Below are 25,189 nucleotides of genomic sequence, written 5' to 3'. Positions count from 1 at the left end.
CTTGGCCCTGCAGCTTGCCTATATTTAGTGTTATATTGGTCCTGCAGCCTCCAAGTTGCTTATCTTTGGTTTAATCTTGGCCCTGCAGATGCCTATCTTTAATGTAATCTTGGCCCTGCAGCTTGCCTATATTTAGTGTTATATTGGTCCTGTAGCCTCCAGGTTGCTTATCTTTGGTGTAATTTTGACACTGCAGGTGCCTATCAATAATATAATCTTGGCTCTGCAGCTTGCCTATCTTTAATATAATCTTGGCTCTGCAGCTTGCCTATCTTTAATATAATCTTGGCTCTGCAGCTTGCCTATCTTTAATATAATCTTGGCTCTGCAGCTTGCCTATCTTTAGTATAATCTTGCGCCTGCGGGCTGCAACCGTGTTCAAGCAAGTTTTGAAGCAATGATTTTTCCCATAATTACACTTTCCATCAATCTTACCTTTATTTTCAGGTACAGATTTGGGAGGAGTACCTCTACAATCGTAAATAAATTAAAGTCAGTCCGTATTAGCGCCCTGTAGGGAGATCCAGCCCCGAGGAGGAAGTTGTAAAACAAAAATAAAAGGTGAATAATAATACACTTTATTTTGAACATCTTAGCACCTCAACATGTCATTTCTATAAATTGTTTCAAACAATTTCCCTGCCACTTGGTACAATCGAAAATTTTCTATTTACAAACATCACAAAAATATTAAATCAAGATAAAATTTAAGAAAAATGTTTTTTTCGGAACAATGTTTAATATTTATGCAAAACAGGCGAGAAAATAACAGTAACCTAAGTTTATGAGTACAACAGAACAAAAACAGTAATTTCGAAATGTATTATCAAAGGAAACATTTTATATTGTGTTTAACTTACTTCATTGATATAAATGTGAAATATATTTGTCTTCCAAGAAATATTTTTCTCTCTACATAGTTTATTAAATAAGTATTCCGGTCCATATTATATTCAGCTGATGTATAAAATAAAACATCTCTCTAACCACTTATAGAAAAGACTAGAATGATTTGCTTCGATAGAATAAAACAGTGAAATAAAAATAAATAATATAAATTCGTTCTATCCACACATAAATTTAACAATGAACAGAAGACTATTTACTTTGATTTGCGCCAAATGAAGAATATAATATGATAATGTCTATGTATGTATTGTATATTGTATGAACTAGAGTAGTCGATAGTCGATACCTATCTCATATTACTAGGATATTGTATTCATACAAGAAAATGCATTTAGTAAGAAGAAATTTGGCAACTAGAATCACAAAGAGTTTTGAAGTTTAACAGTATATAATAACATCTGTTTAAATTAAACCAAAATACAGACAGAAGGCACGCACGTTCACGCTCTATAGAATATAATATATATTATGTATTACAATGTATAACGAATAGGGAAGAGAAACATAGTAAAGATTTAACAGCTCAAAAGAATCGCTTATTGATATGCATATATTTTATAAACTTTAAAAGATTGACAAAACTTAACTCTAACGACCTTTAAATACTTGGATTTGCTATAAAAAGACAAGTCTTGAAAACGTTACGCGTTAATTTTTATATAGTTAATTGAATGATGACCAAAATTTTAAACTATATTTAGGTAAATATATTAGTTACAAAATGTCAGATAAGTAGTAAGTGTTGTTCCCATGTCACTTCGCAGGCACGCTTCATAGCCGGATTATAATAATATATCCCATATTATAATATATTCCATATTATAATATATCACATATTACATGTAATAATATGTCGCCCTTACACATCTATGGGAAATGAAATGATTAAACGTCGATATTACGTCAAGTGCTTTGTCTAGTGTCAACTCCTCGCAACTCACGCCTCGAAGTATTCCTACCTATCAACAATCCTCGCATTCATGTGTAGAAAAGTTTATGTTTTAAAAATGCCAACAGTTCCTTCGTTTCCACATCCTCTTCTCTCTCATCCTACTTCCTACTGCTGATCTCCTTCTTAATAACAATATAGATGTTGCTATATTCAATATTCATTACAGTACGCTACATCTTTATCAAGTATATTAATGACATAATTTTATTATAAAAGCTTCAAAGTTTCGAAAAAGTCATTTATTATTGGTGTAAAAATATTTTCTATGTCAAATATTATAAGATATTAACTAATAATGTGTTTGTAACGATGTGATATTCCGGAGACAGGAGGCGGGACTACGCAGTGGGGACCGGACTGGGACATACATGCTCGTCCCTCGTCCGAACACAACATACTAAACAAAAATACAGTTGTCATGTAGATTAATTAAACAACACCGAAAATATCAGAAAATCAAGCGAGACTCTGACTTTGTCTTTCTTCTTAAAACTAAGCACAACAATTAATTATTAACTAAATAATCAATGTGTTAAAACACAGCTCAATGTGTTATTTTCCTCTGAATTCAGAATGGATTCTCAAAAGGAAAACGTCATTGAATGATCTCCGAAATATCACACTACACTTCACAAGTTGCCGAAATAGGCCCACGTCCACTTCTAGATCATGTATAGAGTCATTCTGACGAGAGATTACTTCGATATGATATAAATATTAAAACTACATTGACCAAAAATATTTCGATTATCTTGTGTCGATCAATTTTTGGTAATGTCTATAGAAAATTTAGTTTAACTAGCTACAAGTTTGTTTAATTGAATAATTTACCATTCCGCGGTCGAGCGCGGTAAAAATTGATTTAAAAGTGAAAAGCCAAAAAATACAATAATTTCCTACTATTTGATGTATATTCAGTACAATAAAGATAGAAAATAACACGCTTAGAAGAAAGATTCCTCGAGTTTATGAATTTCCAAGGTGCCCAAATAGAACATATTATCATAATATTATATCTTCAACCATTATACTAGAACTCTATCATAATGTAAATAGCAATTGTTTATACTAATTAGATGTTCTCTGAAATATAAAACGACACAACTCAATTCATAATTATCTCACTGGATTCAATATTTAGGTACTGTTATGTGCTGTTAAAGGTAACATTATAAAGCAAATTTACTGTAATTTTCATATATTTTTTTTAATAATCAAGTTCACCGTAATATACTTTTGATTTCAGTATTAATAATGCTGTGTTAATAGTTTAATAATTCCTTTAATACTCCATATCAATAGCAAGAATTGTTCTACATAATATAATATTACGTGATTACGTACAAATATGAAAATCGAAAATTTTTAATAGAATGCAATGCATTATTTTTACAGCGTATAATAAAAATCCATCGATTTCATTGTGCCAATCACTTTTCTAAAAAAATACTACAAATCCGATTGAAATACAAAACATTCTTAGCGATAGGAAATGTAAGGCGTCTTTCAATAAAGTGTGTTTTACAAAAGCGGTTTTTCACTCGGCTCTTCTCTCAAATCACAATCACCAGCGATGTATCGCAGTAAATGATCGATCTGTTTCGATTCAAATCGAAATGATTTGTGAAAGTCCTATTTTCTTTTGACGGTGTCTAAAATACACAGGTCAAAAAATTAATACAAATCAAGTGATGAAGTGAAAATTCTATTTCTTTGTTACTTTGTTTCAAACGTGTAACTTATTATTTATCTATTTTGTTTGTCATAATTAAATATCTCTCAGGAAATTCGCACACGAATTCTTCCAATACTTCAAAAAGATCTTTTCCAACATACCGAAGTACGTAGTTCAATCATTTGAGTCGATTGTGTGTTGTGCGGGTTGTGAATAGGCCCAGTTTTTAGGGCCGTTTTTAGGGCCGGTTTTGATGCCGGTTTCAGGGCCGGGTTTGGGGCCGGTATCAGGGCCGGCCGGGCGTCGCTGTGGGCGGTGGTGGGCCTGCACGCGGGCGCTGGGCGCGGGGGGCGGGCGCTACGTCAGCAGCTTGAAGAACATGATGGCCAGGGAAATGTTGATGAAGAGCACCAGCATGACCAGCTGCTGGCGGGAGAACCATTCCTGGAAACAACAACACACTCAATTTTTGATAGGACATATTTATAACTCTGAGACTAATATTTATTTATATTACATGACCTAAGTCACGTATGAAATTAAATCTTTTGTTAAAGCAATCAAGTTTCAACGATTTTTCATTTTCAACGAATCTTCGTAAAACTCGTCAGGAACAAAGTCACCGCATCAAATGCTTCGATTACTTTGACCTCACTAGATATGTTCGATTAATTCATCATCATTCATATTTATGTCAAATTTCTTTATAAGTTTCAAAGTCGTAGAATTTTTTTACTTGTAGTCTGACGGATTTGATAGAAGGTACAGACTTAAAGCCAAGCTTGCAAAAAATCTCCAGAGATGTATATATATATTAGTTAATCTGTTATATTCAACACAGACTTTTTGAGATTTTTTGTCATTCGCCATAAAAAAATAATTATTTGTGCATGAGTCGTACAAAAAAGTAAGAAAGAAATGTGTATTTGAAGAGAAATGAGTACGTATGAAAAATAGATAAAAAATAATAATATCCAAGAAAATGCGACGGGCTATGGTATCCAAATAATTTTGTATGGAGCCTAGACTTTGCAGTGAAAATTTCCTCTAAATACTGAGAATCCTATGTTAAAATTATTATTAATACTCGTACTTGTTGGGTAAATCTTTAACCGGTTGTGAAATTGTATAAAATGTTTGACTTTTTTTCAATTTCGTGTGTGTTTCTGGGATAAGTTAGTGTTAAGTGTGCAAACACAGAATTGTATAGTGAGAACAGTTTAGTAAAGAAGAAGGGGGTAGGTTTAAATAGATAAAAATCATTTGCAAGTGTAAAAAAAACAAGGGGAGAGATGATTTCTGTTCAAAGATACTCAATCAGAAGATAAGTAAGAGTAAAAAATACAAATTCAAAGAAAAAGCATAAATTGATTTGACAAATGGACGAAACCTAATTACAAATTCTAATTTCGCCTAAATTCGGGGCACGTATTTTTATAAAAAGCATAGACAAAATTAGACATTTTGTCGTATAAAAATATAATTATTTTCAACCTTTTCAGCTTTGACATAATATATTGCGCTTAGGGCCAATGTATTGGTATCCCCTCTCTTCCCCGGTCCAATATTCAACAGACATAATATTATTATGGGCTGAAATTACGTCCGTCAAGTTGCTCTCTGGTAGGAACCCTGGCAAGAGAAAAGTCTAGTGATACCATTACTAAAAATGACTGGTATACCGCCGCTATACAAGGATTAATAAACTATTAGATGAGGTTTAGTTGTGATCAGGAAGACATGTTGTACAATTAGTTAGTATAATGGGTAGGGTATCTAATATTTGGCAGTGCATGGGACGAATACAAACCTTAACTTGCGGGGAGACGAGGTAGAGTAGCGGGTTAGCCCTCAGCCTCTCATTCTCGTCAGCCATGCGGCGCAGCTCTTCGCGGCGCGCAGAGCCCAGCATTGACACCTCCTCGCGGGACATGGCGTCCGGGTGCTTGGGCGCGATGGCCTGCACGTCGGGCAGAGACTTCTTGCGCTGCAGAGGCTGCGGTGCGGGGGGCGCCTGCAAGGGAAGAGGGGCGTTTCAACTAACTGCTCATATTGCGTGCATTAAGGGGACTCTCTGATTGGGGTGGTTCATGGTTCATGCGATTACGGACAAGTTCAGGATGCTGACTGTTACCTGTAGGCGGCAGCTCGGATCTACCCTAACTTATAGTGATAGTCAAACCTGAGCAATATCACCCAATTAGGTTACCGGGTGGCGATCAGGGGGGTATAACTCCGATCGAAAATTGGAATAGAAATAATGTGACGTCATATGTTTGCCTAACTGTATTCACCAATGTAAAACTCTGAAAATCTAGGGAATAAACTTTCAAAGTTTTTCATCGGTGTATAGTATAATAAGTAGGCTCCGAATGAGAATTCTATTGTCTATATATTGGCATATCTATGGTTTTTTAGAACAAATTTGTTTCATACAAATAGCCCGAAGTTATCAATCTATAGAAGTTGATTTATGGTGGCGATATACCAGCCCTGGTTCGCTGTGGTCCGGGCGTGCAGTTCAAAACAGGATGAACAGGGGAAATAAATAATACGATTCTCTCTTCTAAAAAAAACACGTTAATTGATGATAAATTGACTCCTTCTATAGGTTCAATAAACCACAATGAAGGGATCAATAATGAAATAATAAAAGGTATCATCAGCACTGGTCAAAACATGGTTTTCTGAACGCTAGCATGCAGGGGGAGTGTGAGGACACTTGACTTAAATGTTTCTGTTCCTATTATAGTTTTTTTGAGGCACTATTTAAATTCTCCTCCGAAAGCGCGAGAAGGTACGAGTTACGATTACGAGTAGCTAGCTATTATAATTTGAGAGGCTATTACGACAGGACACATAATAACTAGTTATGGCTATTGAACCATCGATTCCAAGTATCTCTCCACGCAAATTTCAACAGTATATTTTTGGCCAACTCAGTACTTAGAGGTCAAACTGTTTTTGGTATTGTTTACTAAAAATGTTTCGGTTTAGATTGTTTAGAATTCACTAAACCCAATGTATGGGCGTTGAAGATATGAAACATGGCAAAGACGTAAACCAAATAGCTACTTTCTCGAAAGTAAAGTTCCAAGATTCTGACTATTTCTAATGTTAATGAATATTGTACCCATAAAACATATTCAAAGTAATTACAGCCGTTTATTATACCGGTCAGAAGTATTTAAAATAGCTGAGTTTTGGTTTTGGTAGGTTGTACCTTCTCAGATATTTAAGTACTTTTATCAACATGTTTATAAATCAGCAAAAACTCAATTAAAAGCTTTTTCTTTCTGGATAATTCTAGTAATCTAGGTTAATAAAACTATGTTCAGCTTGCAACGTAAATGCCAATTTGAGCCATAATGCAAGAGCTTTGAAAAATAAATTCAGGCAAGAAGAAATAATGTTCATTCAATATTTTTAAAAGAAAGGCAAACATTCCCGTCTTAGAAATAACCTGACAATATCTGAAAATCTCCTACTACCATCACAGTAAGCAGAAAATGTTGCTTGTGTTGTGATGAAGGACTTTGCCTATGCGCCATGTCAACTCAGCCACCGGAGATATTTCAATTATTTTTTCACTGAAAAAAAGATACCGAAAAAAAATCTACCGATAGGGAAAATAACTCGTTTGATAATTCTGAAGGACTGACACGAATATTCATTTTTTTCACTTTATCACTAAATATCAGCCATGAAGTGGTGATTATTTCACAGTTTTTCGTGATACTTCAGAGAATATGATATTAATATAAATATGCATAGGTACAAGAATTCACACGTCGAGCGCTTGTCGAGCGAAACCTATATGCAAGAGCGAAACTTTGTACAAATTATTGCAACTTACTTAGGACGAGTTGTTCCCTAGAAATTCAAATGTAACACTGTCATCAAACGACTATTCAGCGTAAGTCCGTTTCAGCTATTGAACAAATTGTAATAAGTAGAAGAGGACAACTATCATGTTGTTAAGCTTGTCAGCTTATTACCATTTGATAGAAAACTGAAACGCTCGTAGAATCGGCGTTTAACGGCGACATTTGATGATTCTGTCACACATGAATTTTTGAGAAACAACTGGACCAACAGATAATTTGTGTTTTAAATTAAAATCGGCAAAAAAATATTTTGGCAATTAATTACGATGTATAATATAAATATAGATGGCCTATTCATGATCCAAAGACTCGTAGAGTTTAGAAGATAAGATAGCGAACATACAGACGGAATGTCTGCCTAGACGATATACATTTTCACTTACATACATAACTTCCTTGCATTGGTGTCGAGAGCGGGTGGTTCGTATATCATTGATAAATCTATTTGACAACATGAAAACTCGTGTTTCTGATGAAGGCTTTCATCAATGAATCTCGCTCAGTACCCACTCCCATGTATTTGATGCCGATGCAAATGGGCCGCAATGAGAACATAGGTCAAAATAATTAGTTAAAATCAGTGCCATTAAATATGCACACTCTCTAAAATAATTTAATTACCATTGTAATAATCAATACATGTATATTGATTATATAATAAGTGTACAATTTGCGAGCCGCTACAACTCAGAAACGAGTCCCGGTACGATCCCTTGGTGTGGTGGCCCTCTATCCCCCATCAATAAAGAAGGTTCCCGTTTTTACCTGAAGAGCGTGCTTTTTAAGATACAAGGGCTGGAAGTTTCGTCCTCTAGAAATGTCTAGAACAGTCCAGAACATTCGAAAGTACTCGAGAGCATTCCACAAAATTCCAGAACATCCCAGATCATAATGAACTAAAATCGGGATTACAGGCCGTTTCCTGATAAACTTTTAGGAAATTCGCAATCGTGACAATACTCTTATCTCTAAATAGTATAAAACAAAGTCACTATCCGCGTCTGTCTTTTAGATAGTCATTAAAATTACACATCTGCCCTGATGATGGACACTGCAATGCTGTCCGAAACGTTGGCTAAAGAAGGAGGTAGCGCAACACGGCATAATAACCCAAAAACAAATCACTATAATAGTTTTTTACAGGTTCAATTTCTTTAAATTAATTTATTTTTAATAATTAACCATAATCATCTTTATTTAAAGATAATGTTCCACTAATATCAAAATTCGTACAGCTTTAAAAAGTGAACGTGAAAGTTAATCGGAAAATTGTAAATATTGCGAAAATGCAACAATTTATGGATACAAAATTAGTCGAGAAACACGACATAATATTTGTTTCTAATATTTCATAAAAGTACCTACTTATTTCAATAATTATAAGGTCCATTATAATTTAATTGTTATTGAGGGCAGCCCTAGTGTCATCCATATCAATGGGCCCACTTCACAATGTAGTTTAGGTACTAATAAACCCGCAGTGTTTTTCAGGTGATTTCACCGCAGAAGTTTTATGACCCGCTGAAATTTATTTTCATAATGATTTCCTTGCCACTTTATGCGTTTGCACTCAGTGGCTTGTTATTGTAAACAACGCTCCAATGATAATAAAATAAAAACCGCTGGCCTGCTTTACTTTATTTTGATTTTCTGACTAAGCATTTACTGTGCACTCATAATATCATTACTGTTCTTTTTAATCAAAAGGACAAACCAGAGGCCAGAAAAGATCACAAAAGATGTAATGCATTAGGAAAACATACCTACTTAGAATTATATTTCATATCTGTAACTGGCATCAGAAACGATTAAAAAGCAATTATGTATGTGTAATTTTTAGATCGAGTAGATAGATACCTAATAAGAAAATGTGAAAAAAAACTAGAATCTTTTTTACTGGATTTAAGAGTATTTTTAATAATATGTATTTTTACGTGGTGATATTGTAATTAATTGAGCGTAGCAAAGTCCGGTTTTGACTAAGTCGCTTGCATTTCGTCTGTCTGTATTTTTTTTTGTGTGTAATGGCGCGAATACATTTGCGAGCCAAAATGTATTCGCGCAAAAGAACGAAGCAACATCAATTGGCGCGAAACGCTGCTTGCGGTTGCTCCGATCCTTTCCCATAATTCCGGGCTCTGCTTGAATATGTATACGCAGCCTTACGTGTCCGGTCAATCCTGTCAATACGGTAGCCGTGTTTAATAGTACCATTTCGTTCCGCAAGAACGCATGTTAAGTCGGAGTAGTCAGCATTATACTAGTCCCAGCGAAAGCTCGTAAGCACGTTATTGATGGTCGTCCTCTTCTTTCACACGCGCCTTATATAAAAAAAAGAGACAGAATATAGTAGAACGACGACGTGACGTAAGATATCTCGCTGGGACTAGTTTACGAGAAGTCTACGGTTAACAGAATATTACTAGTATGATTTCAAACACCACAACAATCCCAATACTGAAAAAAAGAGATACTAAATAAAAGGATTAAAGCGTAATTTTGAGCAAGGTTGATTGCAACATTAACCAAAAGAAAAAGCAACAAATTGTTGGTGCATATTTCTTTTATACATGATGAGAAGCAATTAATTTCCTTTGCAATGATATCGAGTTCAACAAAACGGTTGTTTTTATTTTATTATTTAAATGCACATCGTTCCTTTCGCTACCGCCTATCGCCAGTATTTTTTCAGCAAAGCTATTGCTCTTACAAAATAATGCGCTACCTTCCCTGTCAGCTACTTATAACTTTCTCAATTAGATAACCAGTCAAATCGACAAGTTGGTTGTTTACAGGTGAAAAAAAAGCAGTAATTGTTGATTGTAGTACTAGTACATATTTAAATATTTGGCGGGTTGGGAATAAGCCGACGTAGCTCAGTGGTCCAGAGCACCTGACCGGACATCAGAAGGTGCGGGTTCAATTCTCGTCGGCAGCATTTATTTTTTGTCAGGAGATATTTTCGGTGACCGGGTATATCATCAAAATGAGAATTCACCACACCTACAAAAAGTGGTGTAAAGTCATAAAAAGTGAAGAAAAAAAATACAGTGTGTGGCAAGCCTACGCACGACGGAAGTGAAACTTTTAGTATTCTTCTCTCTCTCTTTTCATTTCATATTATTATTATTCAGAATGCTGTACATTATAGTTTTTAAAAAAATAAATTTATTTATAGGCGTGTTGTTAACAAATGAACGTTTAACTAGATTCCTAATATTGACATATTTATAAGTAGCATGTGATAAAAAATAATTAAAAGTTATAAAAATATGGGATTCGAACCCGGGTCCCTGCATAACGAGTGTCGAACGTTCTGCCTCTAGACCGCGAGGAGAGGTATCTCGCGCGACGAGAACCGCGTATACAACGTGTACTTCTCAATTGACTTGTCCCGCGCTTATTTTTATAACGGAGTTTGTATAATATGATATTATATTACGATACAAAATTCGCTTCCTTCAATCGATCGTTTCAAACAGAATTAGAAGGTTCGATCGCAAAAATTCTAAAAATAAATTACTCAATAAAAAAATATAAATGTGCATTTTTGACAACAATCATGTAGATATCTTCTTATATGTATGCCTGACAAAGTCGCAGTACGAGAGCATTTTATCACTTTTCCTCGTATTAAAAAAATCACAAAAAAAAAAATAGTTAAAGCGGGGATCGAACCTCGGTTCTTCACGACGACAGTCGGGCGCTCTGCCTCTAGACCGCGAAGCTGAGTTTGGAGAGTGACCTAAACTAGGTATATAATATTAGCTAGGCTCCTATAGCGAAATGATCACGGTTTTTCGTGACGGTCATGAGTCGGTTTTACTCCGGTCCTCGAAAATGCATAAAGCGCGTAAAGAAGTTTCACTTCAACTAGGTTAAATAGGTTGCATATGTAACTATTAAACCGAGTTTTTGTTTCATCACTTTTAATGACTCTAAATAACTTTTTAAAGGCGTGTTGAATTTTCATTTTGATGAAATATCAAGGAACCGATATTTTCAAATTTGTATGGATTTTTCAGGCGACTAATTATCGCTTATAATAATTTGTTACCCATTTACTTCGGTCGCCGGGGAAGCAAAATAATGCATTTTAATAGCTATTTCTTTAAAATTGATTCGGGTTCGAGTCCCAGGTGTGACGGTTACCCTTTTTAAATTCATTTCATTTTTTCATTATCTAATTTAATAAGTAACGGTTTTTATTGGCACCGGCTAACGCACTTAATCACATTGCACCGGACTGCACTCGCAGCTGTGCAATCATTACGTTATTATGCAAATGCATTTGTGAGGAGTGGGTTCCATGTTGGATGCACTTTATCCAAAGATATTAGAAGAACTAATATCTTTGACTTTATCTCACTCCTGATTGTGTGATAGACGAATCAGCAATAAGGAAGTGCAATAAACAACTTGGTATACGGAACACAATGGAATCTTAACTTCTTCGAGTCAACGAACTGTTATTATTGCTCATACCTCGGTACTTTAACGGGGTATTTAAATATTACAATAAACATTCAGAACTTCCCATTGCAATTTGCAACCACAACTTCCAAGAGGCGAACTAACTAAGCTCTTAGAATTACAATAAATCGTTTATACGATCCATAGACTTAATTAATTCACCCAACACGTGATCAATTGATTTCCTTCCAGTTTGGCGAAACAAAAGTTTTTATTTTTATTTTATTTTTTTTAATTCTAGATAAAAAGAAAATTACATTTTCACTTATTTAACTAGAAATAGCGAATACATTACACATAAATATATTACACAACGATATTATTCATTTTCATTGTTTTGTTGATTGAGTATAAAACTGAACAATTTTAAATGTACCTACACTTTTTTCATTTTTAATTTCGTCTGGGAGGCAATTGTATATGTTGCTCCCCTCGTAACCAATGGATTGCTTGCCATAATGAGTATGTTTGGTGTTTAAATGTATTTTATCGTGTTGCCGTGTAAAGTGTGCGTGTACTTGGGACGTTTTAATGAGTTCTGTATCTGTATGTATGAGTTTATTATTTATTTTGTAAATAAATAAGGACACATGTATTATATTCATATAATTTTCTAAATTTTAATAGTTTTGTTTCCATATATATATTTTTGTTGATGTTCTAGGTTTGAAATGAAATAGCTTTTTGATTACTTTGTTTTGTTCATTTATATAATATGTTTCACATGCATTTCCCCAGATTTCAATCAAGTAGTTTAAATATGAGTGTACGAGGCTATAATATAGACCTTTTTAAATTTTATTTGGTAACATATATGATATCCGGCTAAATACGCTAATTAAGGGGATGATTTTATCTTTAATATCTTGAATATGCTGTTTAAAAGTTAGGTGTTTATCAATGCACAGCCCAAGATATTTCTCCTGTATCAGGATTTGCAGGTTGTTATATTTAATTTTTAGGGGTACATGAGGAGAAATTATTTTACGAGTTGAGCTTAAAATCATGTATCCTGTTTTTTTAACATTCATTGTTAGGATATTTGATTTTTTTTTTTTTTTTTTACAGTAATACCGCACAAGAGTCCCAACTGCTCCCGTCTGGAGCCAGTGAGACTATGGCATCCCCAATTGGGGTATGTTGTGTGGCTGAGGGTATTGGGGAGGGGAGGGAGATGGGGAAGAGGAAGGTGGGGAAGTACCTGGCTATTCAGATCTGGTCACCAAACACGGCTAAAGCCATTTCAAGCAACGTTTCAATTCTGAATGGTGGTCTTACACCAGGGCGATACTGAGAGTATCTTCCACTCTGGAACGTGCCGCAAATATACTATATATTATTTTTAATTAATTAATTGTGAAATAACACAAATTAATCAAATAAAATTTATTTGCGCACGCCGGGTTCGAACCCGCGACCTTCGGATCTGTAGTCAAAAGCGTATACCACTAGACCACGCCGGCCGTCAAACGCATTGGTTGGAGCCAACTGTTAATTTTGTCTAAGTTACTCTGTGCATTTTCTAGTAAGATGTTTAAATCCAGCTGTGACTAATACCTCATGAACTAATTAACTCCCTTATATGTGACATATAGTACATGCGGACTGCCAATGTGTATTAAAGTTTATATTTCAATTCGACATTGTCAATTTACTAGTATTTTTAACTTTAACATAACCGTCTGTCGTTTGGGAATGTTAATTCGTAGACATATGCGCTAGTGTTGCCATCGTATAACGATTTCCTATTATATTTGGTTTCAATATCGGTTCGGATATCGACGGCGCAACCGTGCTCTGTATATTGACATAAAATCGTCAGAAGTTAAGTCTATCGATCCGTCATTATTAAGTTTTCAATTTGATCGCGCTGGATCCCCTGATTGGGGAATGTTGTGACACCGAATGAAAGGGTGAGATATGGAAAAGGATAGATGAGACGTTGCCCTATTTATGCTGTTTTGAGTTGTGTTGTCAGTCTTCATCGTATTTTGATACTTGATCAAGACTCGTTGCACTCTAAGTTGAGAACTCAAACCTGGGGAGATTATGGTCACTGGTAAAGAGTTTGGCATGAGAAGCGGAGGAAGGTCGCCAATACGCTGGAATGACCAAGTATCACTGGCATCCCCGGTAGGAAAGGTGTCACGGTGGATCTCCAGGCAGCGCAGAACCGCGAGCCTTGTCCATAGTGGAGATTTGAGTGGGAGTCGAATGAGGAAACGACTCAAGAAGAAGAGAGGTATTATGCTATTCTCATTCTTGAGTCGACGTTTTGGACAGCCTTATAGTTTTCGGGCATTTGATATCTGCTCTGATAATGAACACTGCAAGGTTATCCGAAAAGTTAGTTCAAGAACTAGGTAGTAGGAACACATTTGCATACTATAATTATTACATATTCGGAACACATTTGCACACAGGAACACAATTGGATTCATCCTCAAGCCAATGAATATATTAATCTACTAACTCTACAAGGTTAATCCACTAACTCTAACACTCTGGTTCCCAGCCATCATAGCACCCACCAGAGTATCTGGCTCGTCAGTAAGTTGTATTGATCATGTATTTTCAAAATGTAAATTAAAAACCAGATCCCTTGTATACCAATGCACGGTCACAGACCACTACGCTACCATAACCTCTCTTTCGCACAAAATACACAAACCGCCGCCGCGTGAAATCTCTCAAAAGAAAATATCCTATAATACACTATTTCAACTGGTCTCTCAGGAAAATCGGTCAAATATTTACAAACAGAATGATCCCAACTATGTCTGCGAATCTTTTGTCGACACACTACAAAACCATATAACCAATTCCACATCAGACACATCTCACACAACTAAACGCCATGATACATGAAACTTAAGCCTTGGATAACTGCTCGTATAATTCATTCTATCCGTAAGCGTGATAAACTTCACGCAATCTGTAAAAAAAATCCTAACGACTACGAATCTATTCTATAAGAAATACAGTGGAACGCTATCTACATTGAAAATGTCTCGATAGAACGCAAGGTCCAGTGTAAAAATTCAGATATAAAACATGATATTCGAATTCTACGAATATCCCAAAACAGCCCAATGCTGCACTGTAAACATCTCAATGGACCTCGTGGTACATAGGAAACCCGCTAGATTCAAATGACTATTTTATTTACTAATCATTAATTAGTTTACAACTTCTAACTTGTTTTGGGAAATCTTGAATAAACGTTCGCCTATGAAACGATAGCGTTCTACGTCGCGCGCGATGTTCCAAGGTCGTCTCGCCAAACTCATGTTCACCGAATAACCGGCTATGTAGAGGAGGGTTTTGAGTTTTAACGTCGCGTTTACCTACAGTGTACACGGCGCGGCGTATCGTGATACGTCTTTCAAACAGTTAAGTGTACCGCGAAACTTCAAGGTTGCTATGCCAAACGTAATTTCACCAAATACGGCAATTAATAGGCCTTGAGACATCATAATGCAAATTTGTTACAAACAGATATGGTTACAACAATGATCCTTGTTGGATACCACGCCTAATCTTGAAAACAAAATGATTCATTAAATTAAATCAAATAAATGTAATGCTTGTATGGAGCAACAAAAGCTGAAAATTGCACCGTCTTTTCTATCTGGAATGGTCAACGCAAATATTTTTACCTGGCAAAGACCTTTTCAATAGTATTTACATGACGTATTTGTTCTCCCATAGATTTAAATGATTCTAAATTACTAGATTTAAAGAGCCAATTAGGAAGGTACTTATTTTTTCCTTCTCCCTAACAACATTCCCTAATGAACATGACATAGTCCTACCACCTCCGTATGTACTGAAGTATTTACTCCTATTATTTACCTCCCTTTTTCTTTTTGACTTACCCGTATTATGTATATTTTTTCCTAGAAAGCTAAAATATTGTGCTATGGGTACTTAACATTTTATGAATAATCTTAAATCATAGAAATATGTTTAAAAATATTATAATACCGCGCACATGATTTGCCTATGTGGGATTTTTTAGTTGTTGTTTACGATTATTTTTTAGATTTCCTTGTATTTTTGTATATTATTTTTATTTTCATTTTAAACACCTGTATTTTATAACACTTTCAATGTAACAAAACATTTCAACTAAAACTGTTAATATAGGCTTGGTGTAAGAAATTTAAAACCTTTATGCAAAGTATACGTGAGTAAATAAATGTATAAAAGAAACAACAACAAAAAAAATTACGTAACTTATTACATACAATATATTAAATCCGTGCCAAAATGTTTTAAGTAACTCTGCATAGTTTCCACAATGTTCAGTGTCGTATCCTGTCCTATAATAAATATATGGTCCTGTCAATAAACAATAAATCTCTTATCAATGGAATATTTATGTCGTAAATAACATTATCAGGACTTTGACGTAATAAATGTATTTATTTACATCGCATTGTTTACAGAATTCTTCAGGTATTATTTATGTGTCGTATCACCTTGAGTCATATTGTATTATCCCGGGGTTTGTTTATCTTTTGATGTACCGAGTGTGTGTTAGTAAAAAAATAAACATATTTTTTAACGTATATATTTTTTTAATTCAATTCAATCATCAAATATACATAATATACCTATATTATATTTAATATATTTAGACACCCCCAGTAGTCGAAATTGTTCGGATAACATTGAGTTTGTTTTTCATACTTAAATACTTACATACTTAATATACTTACATATTTAATATACTCGCATAGTTAAATTTGCCATGGACCTAAAAAGCTTTGGATAGAGCGATTCGAGAATAATTTGAAGCCGCGGAGTGGGTGGGAAGATGAATGAAAAGTGCTAAAACTTAATTAATTTTTTTAATGCCGTATACCATTCCCTATCTCATCAAATACCCCCAAAAATCATAGGTCGTTAAAACTGCGTTACGGCAAAGCTTAATGCTAAATCACTATCTTTATAACGAATTGGTTCACATTATGAATACCAAAAAATATGCTATAGATAAATTAAAGGTTTTTCTATAGTTTCCCTTGAGTGTAATGCAAATAAACAATATAAATTTAATCTACTAAAAGATTTTTTTTACATATATAAATGTGTGAACGCATAAAAAAACGACTATTTTAGTAAATACCGTATTTTAGCTAAGATTATCTGTGACATCTTCCCTTGATTGACTTTTTTGCTTTCTTATAAAATTGTTTACAAAATAAATAAAAACAACTTTAGTGCTTGAAATCCAGCGTTTCTAGACTCCGCTTGTCAAGCGATTTGAATGCCTATTACCTATATTAGTGAGGACATAAGGCAAAGCAAGAATATACACGCTTTTCGCTTGTAGCTTCCTCTTAACGACACGAAAATAAAATAATAATAGTTCATTATGCACCACTTTTACATATCAGTTCAAAAGTTAGTCATACAAGATGGATGCAAGACAATTTCACTTCATCTTATATTTGGCTTCAATGCCATTCATACAAAATCGCACTAATTTCCAGGGCTTTTTAGGTCCAGGGAATGTGCACACTTTTGAAGTAAAGTGATTTTTTCATATAATTCTCAATACAAAGTGTGGCCTCATCTGACGCGGGGGATTTTTCGAGTGAAATTCAAATAATGTGTGTGTGTGTATAACAGGTTTTGCCTTTGGTAGATGAACTATAAAAAGACACGGGAGGTTTTTTTACTCCCAAAACGCGCAGTGCGTAATCCGACAATATGTAAGTTTGCTATAAAATACATTTTTAATCCAAATTAATCTTGTTTTGCAAACGGACGCGGTAAACGAAAATCACATCTTGTTATCGTAAGCATTTGAAATAATACTTAGGACGGGTTGTTACAGAAAATTCTAACAAGGGGCCGTTCAAGTATTACGTAAGCAGATTTATTACAATTATTTACCCCCTCTCCCCCCTTGTCACCAAAAGTAAGCAAAGCTCTTAACCCCCCCCTTCCATGCTTACGTAAAAATTGGTACCTATATGCATTTTTCTGTTAATGTATTCTGTTTTTTTATTGATTCATAATCAGCACTTATAAAATAGACTTAGGATAGAGGACTTTAATGCACATAATATTCATTTAAACAAACTAAGCGAGTACCTAAACGTATTAATTATTTGTGGGAATCTCCAAATATGTATTCGGTTTTCAAACATTGACAATGTGTGGGTTGCCAATGTGTAAAAAAAAAATAACTACTGCTGAGCAGTGCTGACGTAATCACTATCTCGACCCCCCCCACCCCCCATGTCATCAAAAGTAAGCAAAGCAAAGACCCCCCTGCCCCCCTATAGTGCTTACATAATACTTGAACGGCCCCCAATTCATTAATTTCAAAATTAGTTTTTAAGTTCTGTGAAAGTCATATGGAAGTTCTGTTATTATATCAACATAATATGCCAGTTGCTTCACAGAACTGAAATAATAATAGAACTTTAATATAACTTTCACAGTCCTTGAAAATTAACTGTTTAATTTGATGAATTGTTCAAATTCTCTAAAATATCCCGTCCTTACATAATACTGTCCAACATACCAATTTTGGTTGTCTGTGCGTTGTTAGTGCTGCGTGAAATCTGGTACAATGACCTCAATTTTTTCTCTGAATTTTAGTGTCATTTCAAAAATTGGAACTAATTGCGTGAAGAATTCAGATAAGCGATAAAGTAGGTACCTACAGTACCTACAGAAAAAAATTTAATTGCCATTTTCAAAATTGGAACAGATTTATCGAGATTAGAATAATCGTTCAACTTCTCCCGATAAGAGTCGGTATCTCTAGAACAAAGCCTCGACTTACTATATTTCTTTAATAATAATGAGGTAACATTCATTTATCACAAGATGATCACAAAATTATTAATCACCGATAGGAAATGACACACTTACGAATAATTGAAAGGTAATTCACTTGTAGAGAGTCGATGAAACATTTTAATCAAGTTAATACATTTAAACACATATTTGGCACACTCTGTACAAGATTACCATAAAAAAACGAACTCCAGTCGATCAGTGGCATGCATTGCTTATTTCTTTATGACCGACGCCGACGGTAGTCTGCAATATGTTTTACTGTAATATAACATAACATTTAGGATTTAGGTACTGATAAATGAGTGCTTCAATACTGGTAAAGCGCCCAGTGAAGCCCAACTTTTGAAATAATGGAAAATAAATTATTGTCTCAAATATAAATAATATTTATTATGTATGCATAACTTATTATTTTGGTGATCTTGAAAAATGCTGTAAGAGTAAAAATTGCGTACACACCTACAATCTAACGCAATAATTCGTCTTTCATTTTTATTAATGGCGAACATTACCAAAAGAAAAATTCAAGCCATGTTAGATTGATACTGTTTATCAGAGTGTATGGACTGGACGCCACTGCGTTTGATATCGGTGTTTGCATCGATATGATTGCGGGTTATATGCAAATATTTATGATTGATACCATGTTTTTTACATCCAAATTTATAGCGTGCGAAAAATGATTATGATTTCGGTGACCCAGTTTCAATATTTACGAACATGTTACTGAAACCTGAATAAATATGCATTTTAATGTGAATAATAACTGTAATTGATTTAACACAATTTGAAACTCAAAACAGTGTTTTGAACGCTATTTTATTGATTTAATATTGCTTTTAGGAACTCAGGAAATAAATTCAAAAATAATATTTGTGATAGGTACGACAGATTCCATTGACAGCTTCGCATTCTAAGATACTTTGATCGAAATCGAAACTAGTGAATGAATCGTCATAATCCTACAGTTATTGAACGAATCATCGTAACCGTTCGTAATAGGAGAGACAGAAGAAGTTCACTGTCGGTGTCATCTGTGTCGTAACCATTCAATTATTAAATGAATCGTTATAACCGTTCAGTTACTAAATGAATAGTTGTAATCGTTAAATTACCGAGCGAATTGTAGTAACCGGTAAATTACCGAATGAATCGTAGTTACCGTTAAATTACCGAATGAATCGTGTTAACCATCCATTTTTTGAGGAATCTGAACTGTCGAAACCGTTCAGTTATTAAATGAATCGTCCTAATTGTTAAATAATCAAACGAATCGTATTAACCATCCCATTACACAAAGAATCGTCGTAACCGTTCAATTATTTAATGAATCGTCGTAACTGTTTAATTATCGAAAGAATCGTAGTAACAATTCCATTAGGTATACAATGAATCGTCCTAAACGTCAAATTATCGAATGAATCTTAGTAACCATTCTATTAGGTATACAATGAATCGTCCTAAACGTCAAATTATCGAATGAATCTTAGTAACCATTCTATTAGGTATACAATGAATCGTCCTAACCGTCAAATTATCGAATGAATCTTAGTAACCATTCTATTAGGTATACAATGAATCGTCCTAACCGTCAAATTATCGAATGAATCTTAGTAACCATTCTATTAGGTATACAATGAATCGTCCTAACCGTTAAATTATCGAATGAATCTTAGTAACCATTCTATTAGGTATACAATGAATCGTCATAAACGTTAAATTATCGAATGAATCTTAGTAACCATTCTATTAGGTATACAATGAATCGTCCTAACCGTTAAATTATCGAAAGAATCGTAGTAACCATTCATTAATACAATGAGTCGTCGAAACCGTTCAGTTACGTAATGGATCGTCGTAACTACGGAATGATTCATCTATGCTATTATCATTATATAACCAAGAAAAAAATCAATCAATTCAATCTTTTGGCAAAATGTTTTGTTTTTATTGCTGACTAAACTATCCAGTAGAATTTCAGAGAAAGTTTGGATGTTCGTATTGCCCGTAGCCCATTGGTCTTGGGAATAATAACTTATAAACACTGAACAACATAGAAAAAAACACCTCCACGGTTATCGCTAGTGACACTGAAAATAAATATAAATTAACGATTACTTTTAACAAACAAAAAACATATTTGCGAAACGTTTTCCATGGTACATTGAACATTGTTGTTCTTATTTATTGAATAGTGCGAGATAATTAAATATACCTGCGAATGATATCGCAGACTCTTATTATTTTGCAAAGCACGTTCTGAGAATCACAAGTACATCTTTATACAATATTATCTCAATTCGTTTGCAGTACGCATCTACTCTCCAAGGTCAACACTTCCAAGGTTTGTTTACTTTCTACCTACTTGTATGACTCTTTGCTCCATTTTTGATATCTCGCGCCCGTGTTACTCCAGGAAGTAAAATGAAAATAAATCCATATTAAAAATATACATAACATGTGGTGTTTTATTATAAAAATCACCTATTTACGTGACTGAAACCTAGCACGCGAGTTGCATCTTCTAATCACACATCGATTTTTGTCGCTAGAATTATAGTAGGAAATACATATTGTAATAAAAAGTTACTTCCAATAATAATTACAAAATTTACAAATAATTTTTAATTTATGTATTTACACGCACGTGAGAGCAATTAGAATATCAAAATTCAGAAGATACATGATGCAAAAAAGATACATCATAGTGAATAATACAAATGAAAGAAATTAGAAGATGAGAATAAATACCTACATACAGGGTGTTAAGGGACATACTTGACTTACTTTAACCAGTGAGTCCTGACATTATTTGGAGTAAAAAAAGTAAATGAAATTTTGGTCTCTGGTTTTTTGTTTTTTTTTTTTTCAGCAAAAACAGGGTCACCAGTGACGACATTTAAAAAAAAATAAAAATTTTGAAAAAAATATTAAAAAGTCACCGGAGATCAAAATTTCATTTAATTTTGCTCCAAATGATTCCAGGACTAACTGGTTAAATTAAATCAAGTACGTCTCCTAACACCCTGCAAAATAAGTACTTACTTTGAATTTAATTGTAGCGGTAGTCGAACCCATGACCCCCAGATATCAACCAAACTAGTCGTAACTGTTTTAACCATAATATTATTATATATCGTGGTATCAATTTGGGTCGCAAGCATTATTGTGTCTGTTATTGATAAAGCTCCGTTGGTAATTTTTTGAATTGACTAAAACTCACCAATAAAAGTAATAAAATGTAATTATTGATCTGTGTTATCATCGCTACCGTTATATGGGTAATATTAAATCACTTGTATATTAATGGCTTTTGGAGGATTAGTAACATTGTATGTTTTGGTCAGCATTATATGAGTTGTAGCGATTGGAGTGATTACGTAACGCGGTGTATTGCAATTTATGATATATTATGATGAAATCAATATACCGGTAATTATTTTGGAGTGGAATTTTCGCAGATGATGTATTAAATCTCAGAATAACTACGTGTAAAATAAGACTAGGTTTATTATTATAATGATCATCGATATTTTTAAATAATGATGACGGTTTCATTTTGTGTTTCTAGTCATTAATAGTGCCACTGCTTGAGATTTGAGAACGCTTTTTGTTATATATATTTAATTTGTTTCAACGATTTCCAAAGTTAATGATTTCACCCCCTGGAGGGGGGTGGCATCGGGGCGACAGGGAAAAATAGAAGACATCAGGGCACAACGGGGGCAACAGGAGGCAACAGGGGGCAATGGGGGACAGAGGGGGCGCATGGAGAAAATTTACATGTAAAATATTTCTAATTTATTAAAAATCTGGTAAAGTTATTCGTTTTCCTGTTAAAGTGGTGACTGCATGTCTTAAACAAATGTCTAAAACGCGAATGTTATATTTATTAGTAACATAACATCTGCATGAACACGTGTTTCAATATATTCTGAATAGACTCATATTCTATCATTAAATGGATTGCCAACACTTTTTAACAGGATTTCAATCAATCAGCCATACTCATTTTTCTGCATTGTCACAACAATTAAACATTTCAAACCTTACCCCTTCAAATTTGATTCAGCAAGCGTTCTTTTACAATGAAAAGCAAAAGATATTATATATACAAAACCAAAATATTTGTGTTTTTACTTTCAGGCGGTGGCAAGGCAATTCCAGAAAATATATAGTTATTGGAACCTAATTAGTCTTAACGTTCTAAGGTCATCGCGAGATGCATGTATACTCGGATTATCGGAATATCCGCTGTACCTTGGATCTTTGAAAGATTCACTTTATAGCCCAGCTACACTACTCGCGAAGTTGATCGAAGTTGACCGAATACGATAGTGTGGGCACGAACTTCGCTTCGCTTCGGGCAACTTCGCTTCGCTTCGCCCGACTTCCGATTGTTGTCGGTAAATGCGCCCGAGTCAAAGGACTCGAAGCGTCACGGCATAAATAAACCAATCACTGACTGGTTGGACTGAGTTACTCGCGAAGTTGCACGAGTGTGTGGGCACGCACTTCGAACTTCGGCTAACTTCGTCGAAGACTTCGTCGAAGCGTCGAAGCGAGTAGTGTAGCGGCCGCTTTAGTTTTTTTTCTACAAACTTTGATTATATTTTATGGGTTTGTGACAGCCTTGACGAAATATTATAATATTTAGAAATTATCAAAAAAAATCTGCGAAAATCGCAGAGCATTTTGTGCTGGAAATCGAACGTCATGAATATTTTGTTTCGGCAATCGGATTTCATAGCTAATTTCTGTCTGTGTAATAAAAACCAGATTTCGCATAAAACTCGCGGACTAAATATAAGACGGACGGTTTAAATTTTATGTCTGCTAGCGAAACCAACATTTTCAATGTAAGTGGCAGCATTTATCGATAAAGTGGGTAGGTAATGAATGAGAAAAAAATGTTATTTTCGTATTTTGTGCAAATTTTTATCAATTTTTTGGGGAATGGATCAGATGAACCAAATATAATATAAGCTATGGACTAATTAATATCTTGGTTAAAATGACTTTGTACATTCTGCTCAGACGATATTTGTGTCAAAGAAACTATTCTATTGACGAGTGCCACAAATTGGCATACGAAGTGGGCACTACAAGCGGTCTCCTATTTGATAATTCTAAACTCCGTACAAATTATGGATGCGAAAGTGAATGTACAATCACATGGCCAGCAGTTTGAAGTATCTATTGTGAACCTTCATTAACTTTCCTTATAATAATGACTCCATGTTAACCAACACGTAGCACTATTACTTGATAAGTTTGAATATTAGTAAACAGTTTGTATGGAGCACATTACCGACCAATTAAAAACACCGGAGGATGTAGCTTCATCTAGGTTACCCATGTAAAGTCACGTAAAACAATACATTACAAACTCCAATAAGCCGAATTCAGACGGCAGTAAAAAAGAAACAAGCAGTCATTTTAACAAATGTCACCCGCTAAAAAGTTCACCATTATTACTGCTGTAACTACAATGACAACTTATTATTACCGAGAAAAGACTCCAGCCGAATTTTTTGCTTTTTATCAGGAGCGCTGTAAATCTGTTTTTTTTTTTAAATTTTGAATATGAACGACACTTAAGTTTTTCGTGGATTTTCGGCAGACAAAAAGTTGAGCGAATGCCAAAACGATAAAATTCCACGAGTGTTTCCTTTTGTGCGCAAATATTTTTTTTAATCTTATGGAAGTTGGAAAATTTTATGCGAAATATATTCTTCCTACGTACTCGGCCCTTGGCGTTCTTCATTCTCTGTGGGGTTTATAGTGATCACGTGATCACTGTCATTGATTACCTATGATGTAATCGCTCGGCAAAATTAATCAGCTAAAACTCCAGCGTGAACACTCCTAGTGTGCAGAACTTGCATTTCTTTTAAACACTCTGAAACATTGACGTACATACAAAAATACGTACTCCAACATACCCTGAAAGAGGCGAATGATTTGTGTTCTATTCAAAAATCACTTATCAAACGTGACGGGCGACATTTTAGGTTAACTAACTAATTAACCATCACGGCGTTTCTCCGCAAGGGTAGGCAGAGATAACGGACCGCCAAAAAAACTCTGTCTTGGGACACACCGATTGCCTTATTCACATTCATACACCGTCTCAAACATACTCTTTTATTATATTGACTCTTGACATGGCCCGACTAATATCTGGCTCACTTGATCGATGACGCCTCGATGCCTTGTCATCATCGAGCGTCCCCGACTTACGTTTGCGTCATATAACCTCCTTACACTACTTTCTTCGTCCATTCGCTCGACATGCCCAAACCATCTGAGCTTCCCTCTCTTAATCTCTGCGGTCCTCCACATTTCTAACACGATCATAAATGGTTTTACCATAACATCGCCTCAGGGATCTCATTTCTACAGCGTTCAGTCTACTTTCCCTGCCTCACTGCCATACATCAGGGTAGGTACAATTACTCCATTGTG

General features: G+C 34.6%; 1 protein-coding gene across 1 annotated transcript in view; it reads right to left on the bottom strand.

Annotated features, from left to right (window-relative positions):
• Positions 1–562: 562 nt before the first annotated feature.
• Positions 563–25,189, bottom strand: part of LOC149424659 (uncharacterized) — a 28,919-nt gene continuing 4,292 nt past the window's right edge. The window contains exons 2-3 of the mRNA XM_089630909.1: positions 5,347–5,550; positions 563–3,980 (exon numbers count right to left, since the gene is read on the bottom strand). Of these exons, the coding sequence (XP_089487035.1) occupies positions 3,894–3,980; positions 5,347–5,550 (291 nt within the window). The 3' untranslated portion in view covers positions 563–3,893. The remainder of the gene's footprint in view (positions 3,981–5,346; positions 5,551–25,189) is intronic.

Source organism: Hesperophylax consimilis, chromosome 4 (genome assembly GCF_061612785.1).
Source record: "Hesperophylax consimilis isolate HC1 chromosome 4, BYU_Hcon_1.0, whole genome shotgun sequence".
NCBI classification, from domain to species: Eukaryota; Metazoa; Arthropoda; class Insecta; order Trichoptera; family Limnephilidae; genus Hesperophylax; species Hesperophylax consimilis.
This window is presented reverse-complemented; position numbering and strand designations above follow the sequence as displayed.